This window comes from Ciona robusta, chromosome 5, assembly GCF_009617815.1.
Source record: "Ciona robusta chromosome 5, ASM961781v2".
Classification (NCBI taxonomy): Eukaryota; Metazoa; Chordata; class Ascidiacea; order Phlebobranchia; family Cionidae; genus Ciona; species Ciona robusta.
In genome coordinates, this window is record NC_143239.1 from 4,525,659 (window position 1) to 4,537,266 (window position 11,608).

Sequence of the window (11,608 nt, forward strand, 5' to 3'; positions counted from 1 at the left end):
TATGGCGAGCGAACAGACAATGTTTTTTATCACGTGGGTGTTTTTTTGCATATCAGAAAAATTGACAAGTTCAATACAAAAGGAATGTTTTGCCAAGTTTTAGTTATGTTTGGGCTGTAGCAGTGCAGCATGGATGTTTTCATTTTATAATATCATAAGAAAAGTATGTCCGGTTTTAGTTATATACATGCTTTTTATTTTTACCTGCATTGCGAAATGGCGCGAATTTAGTTTTGCACCTTTTTCGTTAATGAATTCCTTTTTGCGTTTTATATTCCAAATAAACTGTGGCATAAATAGGTATAAAAATTTGGTAATAGTAAAGAATATACTTTTGGTAACCAATTAAACCGAAATATAAATGATGTTTCTTTTAACATAATAACGTATTACCTAATCTATAACGTTTTTTCTTCACTATAGTACCTGTTAACTGTTTATGTCGTTTTAATTAACCCTACTTATCTATATTCTCATGCTAGGCAGTGCCAGTGTTTTCCTTTATATTAGTATGGCATGCACAATTGTTTTATTTGATGAAGTAAAAGTGAAATATTTGAAACAAAAAGAAGAAAATAAAGATGGACAGATTTGTAAAGTTGAAGTTCGAAGAGTTTCGGAAGAAGCACAATTAACAATTCTACAGCAGAATTGCATAGGTTGGTTATTTGCTATGCCTTTTGTAGTTTTCAAATATGTATTTGACTCACTACGAATTATCATGTCTGCCGTTTTTGGGTGTAAAATGTTTTTTTAGTTTGTTATTCAATTGAATGAGGTCAAAACTGCTGTTGTAGCAGTAAATTGTTTGTGCTACAGAAAAAAAGCACATCCACAAAGTTACATAGATGGTATAACTCCTAAGCTGGCATGAGGTGTATGAAACAGAAATGAAGTTATAGGTTCAAGGCTCATCGCTCCTACCATTGTGGGCGTATGTGTCCTTTGCCAAGACATATAACATAAATTCTGCTTCACAATTCACATGTATGGTATTTAACGCAAGGTTTTGTTTTCCAGTGTTCTGTAAATGTACCATTAGTTCGGAGAGCGAACATTGTAGAGCTGGCGAATGCATCTACCTCATTAATGTACATGGAGATAACAGTGTTCTTTTAACATTTTCAGCCATAGATGGTAAGTCAACATAGACAAGTTAAAAACAAATATATTTCCACTTGTTTTATTATATTCCTATAATTTAATGGTAAGATGAGGCAAAATACCTATGTGCTATGTCCTATATTTATACATATTTATACATGTCCTGTTTAGACTGGTTATATTGTTTCTCTGTTATTTATCCAAAGTACATTTACCACATTAAATCAGTGAGGTTCCATATGTTTGACAATTTTTTCTAAGTTAGTAGCTTTTAAAGTTGAACGATTTTACAGACTGTTGTTTTGCTGCTAATATCTCCATTTGTTGTTTTAATTAATTTGATAGCCTATTCTCCACTATATTCAATTAGGTAAATAAAATTTATATTATGTTATGTGGCATACAAAATGGTTAAACATTTTATAAACTTTAATTTATCTGTATTTACTTTTTTTTGATGTTCGATATTTTATGAGAAACTGAATAGAACAGATGTTGTTGTTTATACAATGTATTTAAACAAGGTTTGCTACATTGCTATAACATGTATATATCTGTGAATGATATACACATACAACATTGACAGTTTTGGCATCACATATTTTAACACCCATTTCAGTTTTAATTCAATACAATATACAAACAAGTCAAATAACCTAGTTTTTAACTGAAGCATTTTAGATGAAAATCATATCATATGCGCTGCCATGTTTGTATTGAAACTGACCAAAAATGCAGATGTGTTTGGTTAATAGAAGTTGTTTTAACAGAACTGAAAAGGTTTCAAAGCACCATCAACTTTAGGCCAAATGTTAAATCAGTTTTTGACAAACGAACTGAAGAATCTTCTGCAGCTCAATATTTCCAGGTGAAAATATTTTAAAATATATATTTTTTCATTAGGCGATTGGAAAGTTTTTATTTTTTTTTAATGATTGTTTTATGTTTTAATGATTATGTTGTCTGGCAATATACAGGGCACGCGCATTGTAACTGAAGTGTACTGAGTTTGATACTCAACCTGGTTCTAACTTCTAATATATATACTAACGTTCATTTTAAAAAATGGTTAATAAGAATTCCAAGTAAAATAGAGTAAAAAGATAAGTTAAAATTTTCAGTAAAATGTATATTCCAGGTAAAATAAAAGTACATTGTTAGACATTATTTAACTAACACATACATATGTACACACCTAGTTTGAAAAGCGCAATGTGGCATGTATAATTGTTTGAGTGATGGTCTAGCTGAGGTACTTTATGTATTGATGCACTATCCAAACTCAGACTATTATGTCTTGTGTTACCTTATGAAAATTTAATCACTTAACTGTTTAAGCTTTTATTTATTTATAATCCAACAGAACTAAATGAATAAAATAGTGTACAAATTTTTATATTTAGGTCGATGTATTCATAATTGTGTTGATGTAAAATTGAACATCTGTTTCTTAAAATCTTACTACTTTGCGCCAATTAAATCTCTTTTTGTTGCCATTCGAAATAAGTTAATCACATTATAATTATGTATACAAAAATAAACATTCCTTAACAATTTTTAAAATACTCCTTTTTTTAATCAAACCTTCAAATGTAATTTTTAATTTCTGTTTCAGTTTTATGGATATTTATCACAGCAACAAAATATGATGCAGGTGAATTATTGCTTTTGTAAAATCTATATCTTCTGTACATCATAACGCACCTAATTAACTGTTGTGCTGTTTAATTGATGTTTGAACGGTAGTTTCTAACTTGATTTTAAATTGAACCCCTGCGATGTGGCTTGCTGTATTAAAGGTTTGGCCGAAATATAAATTATAAAAGCAATTGTGAGACAGCGCACATAGGCGTAACATTAACTTTTGAAATAAGGGTGACATCATCATATGTTTTATAAACCTAGTTTTACCCAAAATAGCATTTACTCCGATGTTAGGTGAGCTGAGTCAAGTATATTACATTCACCACAATAACCAATCAGTTTGCTCATGTTTGACGACTATGAGTCAGAGGGTAACTGTACTGAGAAAGAATTGTTGAAGTCTATATATATATATATGTAATATATGAACAATATTTAGTTAAACTTTTGTTTTGTTTACAGGATTACATACGAACTGGTACCTACCAGAAAGCAATGCTTCAAAACTATATCAACTTTCGTGATAAGGTAATGTATACAACAGAATATAATGTATACCCAAACGTATATACCAATTATGTTATATATATATTTACGGTATCGGTATGTATAATATTCTATTTTCTCATTAAAATTGCTCTTGGAATTTCAATTTGCTTTAAACTATTGATTTTAGTTTAGCTTAACAATAACACAGTCCGGCCTTCAATTTTCAGTCCATTTTATTTATGCATTTTCAGTCTTAAATTTGTTATCGCACATAATTTGTGGCCTACATGGAAGCCTGTATTCAGTGACGGAGCCAAATAAATAAAGTGTTTCAAACTAACAAGAAAATATTTGGATGATTAAAAATTAGGGGTTAGTTTTCAAAAAAAAAAAAAATTTAAAGGGGTAAGTTGGGATTCCTAAAATCCCCCTGATTGCGCCACTGCCTGTATTAAATATTGATAAACACGTCAATACACTGTTTACAATGCATATGCAAAACTGTAAAGCCCCATGATCTGTGGCATTTATCCATATTATAAAACCACAATCATTATCTGCATGGTGCATGCACTCTGTAATTTAAGTTAAGTACATCGTACTGCACTGTAATTTTAGACCAATTTATCAGGCATGATATAAGTGCATAAGTATGGGCATATTTAAATTCTTTTAATGTTAGTTTTAAATCTCACAGCATTTTGCATTGAATGATTGGCTTGAAAAAGAAACTTCTTATTTTGAATTTTTATATTATTTTTATTTGAAAGCATGACATTACAAACATACATATATATATATACATTTTAGGAATAACATGAAAAGGTTTTATTTTTTAAAGTCATTTTTATTTTGACTTTTTTCCCGCTCATCTGGTATAAAAAAGTAACAGACAGTATTGTTGTGTACATTGCCTGATGAAGTCTTGTGAGATGGCAGATGAAACATTGGAAATAAACTTTGTTTGTATACCAGATAAGCCACTAAACGATTATATGCATTATGCCTGTTGGCCAAAGTAACAGAATTGTTAATTTTGCCCTTGTTATAAAAAAATATGGGTTACAACTTACATGTTTTCTGTTGCCTATTTTAAACGTTAACCTACCACGCAGGTTGTACTGGATGTAGGAGCAGGTTCTGGTATCTTGTCCTTCTTCGCCATGCAGGCAGGTGCTAGGAAGGTATATGCTGTAGAAGCAAGTACCATGGCTGAGCACACAAAGAAATTAGTTTCATGCAGTCAGTATGCCGGTACGTTGCTTATATTTTATTGTATTTGGGCAAGGACTGAGGTCCTACACCATGGCTTGCTATGTGACCTTAAATTTTGGCCATGGTTGGCCCATTCCCTTACACACATAGTGCTACAATTCATTAGTGACTGCTGGGTTGAAACAAGTGTCCTGTGAATAGTATCATTATCAAACATTGAACGTTGCATCCTTTGATTACAATTACAATGCTTTTAACATTATGTCATGCTCTGTTTTAACCAAGTTTAAAATCACCAAACTTTACGTATGTGTGGTAGTAGCTGCAAAATAACTGTTGTTATTATTTTTGCCTTTAACTAACATTATATTATACACTGAACGCTGCAGGTCGAATTGTTGTAATTCCTGGTAAAATAGAAGAGATTACTCTGCCGGAAAAAGTTGACGTTATAATATCAGAACCCATGGGTTACATGCTGTTTAATGAAAGAATGTTGGAAACTTTTCTGCACGCTAAGAAGTTTCTTAACCAACCTAATGGTAAGTAACTGAAGGTGTTCATATTTTTTTTGATCGTGATTCGTGAACCAACTCTGGCCTAATTCTTAATAGAGGCAATGGCCAACTCAGACCTAGTTCCCATGAAGTGTCATGCTGTAGGACCTAAACCTTGTAGAATAGAATACTTAAGTTAAATATGCACCCCCCCTTCCCCCCATATCGATCCACAGTCAAGTTGCCAAAGGTATGGCTGTGCGAAAACTGATAAGCAGACATGACTTTTGGTTGGTTTGGTCATTTATATCCTCGTGGGTGGAAATCTGAGTGACTCTTCCTAATTGCCACTCCCATGTCCCCAGTTGAGTTGCTAAATCTGTTTAAGTGTGTGGATAAGCAGACATGACTTTTGGTTGGTTTGGTCATTTATATTCTCATGGGTGGGAACTGGAGTGCCTCTTCAATGATTGCCACTCCCATGCCCACAGTCGAGTTGCTGAAGCTATTTTAGTGTGTGGTTAAACAGATGACTTTTGGTTTATTTGGTTATTTATATCCTAGTGAGAACATAAGGTATAGCCTACCTTACTAAGTGTGTGGTTACCCCAATAGCTGTAATATACAACATTTTAAATTTAAATATATAGTAAATACTATATATATTGTAAATAATTTAGGTTTGAGCTACTTACTTATATAATTAATAATAACCATCATGCCCGTAGTCGAGTTGCCAAAGTTATTACAATATTTTTAAAATGGTCTTGACTTAATGCTAAGAACCAATTAGTGACCACAGTACAGGCTTAAGTGTCCATTCTCCACTGAGTAACTTGCCAAGCACTCTTATACTTCTTATAGTTACTTCAACAATACTTAGCAAGTGGTTTCTTAAACCATAAAGTAAAACACCAGTCTTTTAGGGAAACTCTTTAATAGCTACAACTGTAAGAACATTAATTTAGGATTTGTTTTGCAAAAATTTTTCCTGGCAAATATTTTCGTATGAACCTTTCAGCGTCCTGTAAAGTAGGCACATAAATATCAAAAGAGCTGTTTTTTAAAACAAGTATAACATGTACAAATATTTATTTATGATTTTCCCAAAACATTGTTTCTGTACTACTGAAAACCCATGCAAATTTGATTAAAGGTTTTGTCAAATAAATTATTTATATTTCCCCAACATGGAGTGCCTAAACCTATAATCTTTAATCTATCTGTTCTATGCGTCAGTTACTTGTATTCCATGTTTTAAGTTTTAAATATAAATAATAAACCAACATTATTGTCTTTGAGAATTAAACAGCTTCTTACATTTAAATGAATGCGGTTTATTTATCCTGGATTTGTGGGGCAATGAATGATTTAACAAGCAGTTACCCTTATAAAGTTAATTGGTTGTTAAGGCTTCAGTGTTATGTTTTTTTATGAGATTCCGTTTTGAAAGTGTTTTATAAGATTTAAATTAAAGTTCCTGGTGTTGTGCTTGGTCCTGAGCGGCAGTTTTTATTCCTTTTTTTATAGTTTTACTCTGAAAAGAATAAAGTATTTTAAAATGGGTACCCATTATCCCATACGTTTTAATATTATAAATTAAAAGTTTACACAGGTTATGACTAAATTCTATTAAATTATATATAGTATGGTGGGGAAATATGCAACACCTTTTTATTCTATTTTCTCGTCCAATTTAGTTGTGAACACAAAACATTCAATGAATTATAAAACCATATTCTCACGACTCCCATAGACTGTTGTTAATTGTTTAAAACACTATCAGGATATCTGGATATTATGTGCTAAAGGTGTCCCGTCCCCCCCCCCCCACCCTACTATATATATATATAAATGTGTTATGAGTGTCCAAATATGGTGTACATTTTTCCAATTCTGATTGACTGATTTACCCCCAGGTTTAATGTTCCCCACCATGGGAGATTTGCACGTCGCTCCTTTCTCAGATGAACTACTTTATATGGAGCAGTTTACAAAAGCTAACTTCTGGTACCAACAGTCGTTTCATGGGGTTGATTTAAGTCCATTACGAGATGATGCTGTAAGTACTTTTTTGCGTCGTTCTATTTTCTCCTCCCATTTGGTAGTAAACAAAGAACATTCAAAGAGATATAAAACTGTTGTTAATCCATAGACTGATTGCAATACGTTTGATCATTGTTAATCCATAGACTGATTGCAATACGTTTGTAAACACTATCATTATATTTAGATATTTTGTCTCGTCTTCCCCACCCTACTATACTTTACAATATAACAAAGCAATAAATTTTATTGCAATCTGGGTTAAAATGTTTCGCAAAACCGCTGTTTAGATGACTTGTATTTATCAAGCTTCTGGAACTTCGTTCCGGCTGAAATCCAGCGGTGATTTGTCATGAATCTATTACACATTACTTACAATACACATATAATGTTTTGTTTTGGTCACTGATGTTATATAAATGTTTGAGCTTGTTGTATAAACATTAAGTCAAGCAAAGTCATTTTTTAAGACTTTATTTAAGTTCTGGTATAAAGTTGACATTCCTTTTTATTCAATGCTAACCAAACAGAACAAAATAAACGAAAAATAAAAAAACACGTTTACAGAAATAACGCTTTATAAAATACGACGCTTCATTTTTGCAGTTTATATTACTTTTTTAATAAAGGTTTTAATGCCAATGCCTGCTACATTTAACATTATACTCATTAAATAAGTTTTATTTACCAGGTTGAAGAATATTTCAAACAGCCAATAGTTGACACATTTGACGTTCGTATCTTGATGGCGAAGAGCGTGAAACACACGGTTAACTTCCTATCGGCTCATGAAGAGGATTTACATAGGATTGAGATACCACTAAGATATACAGCACACACATCAGGAACTGTGCATGGATTGGCTTTCTGGTTCGACATTGCATTCATTGGAACAATGTAAGTACTTTTTTTGAAGATCTATTCTTCTGACTGAAAATTTTAAAATAGTAACATTTCTGGCGCTGTAGGTTTTGGGTTTAAGGCTTGTCGCTGTTACCATTGTGGGTGTATGTGTTTTTGGACAAGACAATTATTGGCAATTGGTCCAACCCAGTGGTCACTAATGGGTAGTCTAAATTGTCAGCCATAAAATACACTAATTTAAGCCTTAAAAAAATAAAAACACACTCACAAATTTACATATGCGGTAAATCGTAAGCTGGCACGAGGTCTATGAAACAAAACACTTGTGTTATAACAGCTTACATATTTAATTATAGCACTTAAAAAATGGCTTGCCCCCACCTTTAATGTAACTGTTTTTATCACAGCAACACTGTGTGGCTGTCCACCTCACCAACAGAATCCTTAACACACTGGTACCAGGTCCGATGTTTATTTAGATCTCCTCTCTTTATTAAAGCTGGGGAGGTTTTGTTGGGAAAAGTTGTGCTAAGGTCAAATAAAAGGTGAGGGCTCATATAAAGAATATAAAATAGTAATATACAAATAAATGTGTTACAATCTGGGTTTAAAGTGTCTCACAACTTAAAAATACTTTTTGGAACAGTTTTTTGCTTGGTTTCTAGCTAAAATGCTGCTCCTTTTCTGGGACCTGGGATACAGACTGGATTTGTCCCATCACCCCAACACCCAGGCTGCATATACATGTCATTCATGTTCCCAGTTTGAATCCGCCCAAGAGTTTGAATTCGTCTCACCACATATGTGGGAAAATGACCCAAATCTGAACTAAATCTTAGATCCCTAAAGACCTCACTCACCAATATAAAATAATCTCACCACTTTTAAGGCTATTTTTTAACATTGTTTTCAGGAAACTTTTTTTAATATTTATTTTTAAAAAAAAACACTTTTTTAATCCCTATCCGTATTTTTTAAAACTCTTTTTTAATATTTTTCCTGAAAACCTTCTTTTTTAATCATTATCTCCAACCGTAGACAAAGTTACGACGTGGATATTGAAGCCATGGTGGAATCAACTGGTTGTAAAGCAGAGAACAGTTTAGATTTAAAGAATCCATTTTTCCATTACACTGGACAACCCCCTGCACCCCCAGCGGGTAAGATTACATTCAAATTTAAGATTTAAATATTTTTTTAACCCAGCTAGGGTTTCATCAGGGGTTGAAAAGCGCTGCTATGGTTCTTTCTTTATTGGTAGGAGTCATAGGCACGAAAATGGGGCCACACTTGGCCTATTAGCTCATGTTATAGTACTTTCTATGTGGGTAAGGTCCTATGGCAAAGCCTGCTGAAGGACCCTAGATTTATACCAGAGTTGACCCAATACCCTAATCACTGCCAGAGTGTTTTACAATATGACTGAGGTTCTGCGGCAAGCCATAGCATGCGACCTTGGATTTAGCTGGCCCATTACCTCATTTAGTGCCATCGTGCTTTTTAAGTGTTGGGGTCAAGCGTCAAGAGATTTATGCGACCTTGGATTTAGACACAATTTTCCAGTTAGTGCAATCACCACACTATTATTAAACCTTCCCTGCAAACTAGAAACTTGGTGCCTATGTCCTTATGCAATAATTATAATATAAACCCTTTATACACCACAGGTGCACAGAATACTTCACCATCTGACCCGTATTGTGCTGGTGTAGGAACCCATGAAGCCAACCAACAAAATGCAGGTTTCATGTCGAACACAAACAGCATGTACCCATCATCTGTGGCTCCTTATAATGAGTCAACACAAGCTCATGCACAGAACACACCGTCCAATCACTACCAGGTAACCTAGGGACGCAGCGAAATAATAAATAAAATGGGTTTCGAAAAAAGACTTTTAATTTTTAATTTAAATTTTTTTTTTACTGTACAGAATCGTGAAGGAGGAAGGGCAAACATGCAGAACGGTCTGAACGCACATTGCAACACTGTTCCTCTGTGTAAGTTGTGTTTTTCATAAAAAATTTGATAAGCTTGATAAAAATGAAGTGACACAATAGTGACTACGGTAAGCCCTAAATATACGGGTTCAAGGCTCCACACTGCTACCATTGTGGTTATATTTTATGAGCAAGACATTTACGAACAATTTCTTCAATCTAGTGGTTTCCTATGGGTTGTTTGAATTGTAAGCCATAGAGATAGACGAAAACAAAATTTACCCACAAAATTACATAGGTGGTAACTCACAAGCAGCAAAAGGTGTATGAAATAGTGTTATAACAACTGTCATTACCTACCCACAAGAAAATAAACAAGTTACATTCATTCACTCAAACTTAAAATAAACATTTCTTTTCAGTGTCAGGTGGAATACCGTACCCGGGAACCGTCAGCAATTCTAAATCTTCGCTTCCCCACAACGATTGTCACGTGCAACAAGACCATCCAACACCCGCACAAAACGGGCCAAACCTTTACTACTAAACCTACTTAACAATTAACTCTCTCGCCCCATTCAGCGACGTCGTTCTCGCATATTGCGCGGACGCTATTCGGCGCTAATGTGCTCTGTACATCACTACTAACTTCTAACGTATACCGCTAACTTTTTTTTACTTTCTGTTCATCCAAGTTCTTTTCTTACAATTAACAGTTTCACGATTTCTGTCACCACATTATGACGTAATACTGCCATTGTTTACAAGATATGACGTCATTTTCCGAAAAGTCCTTCAATTTTTTCTCTATGTCTCACAATGCTAATTACAAGAGAATCACAACATGTGTGCTTGTGTGTGCCAGCTTATAAGCAAAACTTAAAATGTGTAGTTTTAATATAGCTATCATTTGGGTGTAGGTCAGGGCTACAATATGAGACATGAAATTTAGGTTGACAAGTAGCCTTTTAAAATTCATCAAATACAGCAACGAATACCAAATTAATTAAGACAGCGAGAAGAGAGAAAAGCGCAAGAAAACGACAGTCGTTAAAATGCTGTATAGGGGTAAAAATTACTAGGAAAAGTGCCAGGTAAAGCGTGGCTCGCCATATCCGCGATATAGTACCCTCCGTAACCCGGCATACTTAAAAATGTTACCGCTTTAATTCCGATTGACCGAACACTTTCCCGACAACTGGATTGGACAAATTGTCGCCATTGTGGGGGCTCGCACCCGGAATCTCTGGGCTATAAGCAGGCACGCTGGCCAGTATTCCACTACGACGTATGCATCGTATTATGCACATAATACTTTGCTGGTTGCATAGCCTTGCGTAACCGTCGCCCAATTACTCGAGGCGTACACGCTAATTGCCTTAATCCTACGCCGCCTGTGCTCCAGCAGTGTTCCAAGCAGTACCAGTACAACTAGTATACAACTGTGTAGCTTTGCGTAGCTAAGACGGTTTTAGTGGATTTAAAAAATCGAAATCGATGGAACAGAGTTGAAGAAATGACCAAGTATATGTTGCGCACATTAAAAGGTATGTAGAATATGCTCATTTGATCTAATTTATTGTGAATATATATGAAAGTTTTGTTTAATAGCTTTTTAATGACTGCGTCCTTTTTCGGCTAACTTTTCTTCGGAGTTTCAATTAATCAAATCTTTGCTATTGTATTCGAAGAAATTTATTTTATAGTAGAGTGGGGGAAGATGGGACACCTTTTTACTGTTTTCTCGTCCCATTTGGTGGTAAAAAATAGAGAACTCTATCAGGGTATTTAAATACTATGTGCTAAATG

The 11,608-nt window shown here is 34.0% G+C and overlaps 1 protein-coding gene and 1 long non-coding RNA gene across 2 annotated transcripts in view; both read left to right on the forward strand.

Annotated features, from left to right (window-relative positions):
- Window positions 1-455: 455 nt before the first annotated feature.
- Window positions 456-10,644, forward strand: LOC149735830 (histone-arginine methyltransferase CARM1-like). Its single transcript, XM_089878322.1, has 14 exons — window positions 456-659; window positions 1,021-1,137; window positions 1,875-1,972; window positions 2,720-2,758; window positions 3,211-3,276; window positions 4,353-4,491; window positions 4,842-4,994; window positions 6,869-7,011; window positions 7,687-7,892; window positions 8,267-8,404; window positions 8,898-9,019; window positions 9,527-9,702; window positions 9,793-9,859; window positions 10,222-10,644. Exons 1-14 carry the CDS (start codon window positions 476-478, stop codon window positions 10,344-10,346), a joined length of 1,773 nt encoding a protein of 590 aa, XP_089734448.1. The 5' UTR covers window positions 456-475; the 3' UTR covers window positions 10,347-10,644.
- A 567-nt stretch (window positions 10,645-11,211) lies between these two features.
- LOC149735831 (uncharacterized) overlaps window positions 11,212-11,608 on the forward strand; it is a 34,303-nt gene continuing 33,906 nt past the window's right edge. The window contains exon 1 of the long non-coding RNA XR_016385054.1: window positions 11,212-11,346. This is a non-coding gene — a long non-coding RNA (uncharacterized LOC149735831). The remainder of the gene's footprint in view (window positions 11,347-11,608) is intronic.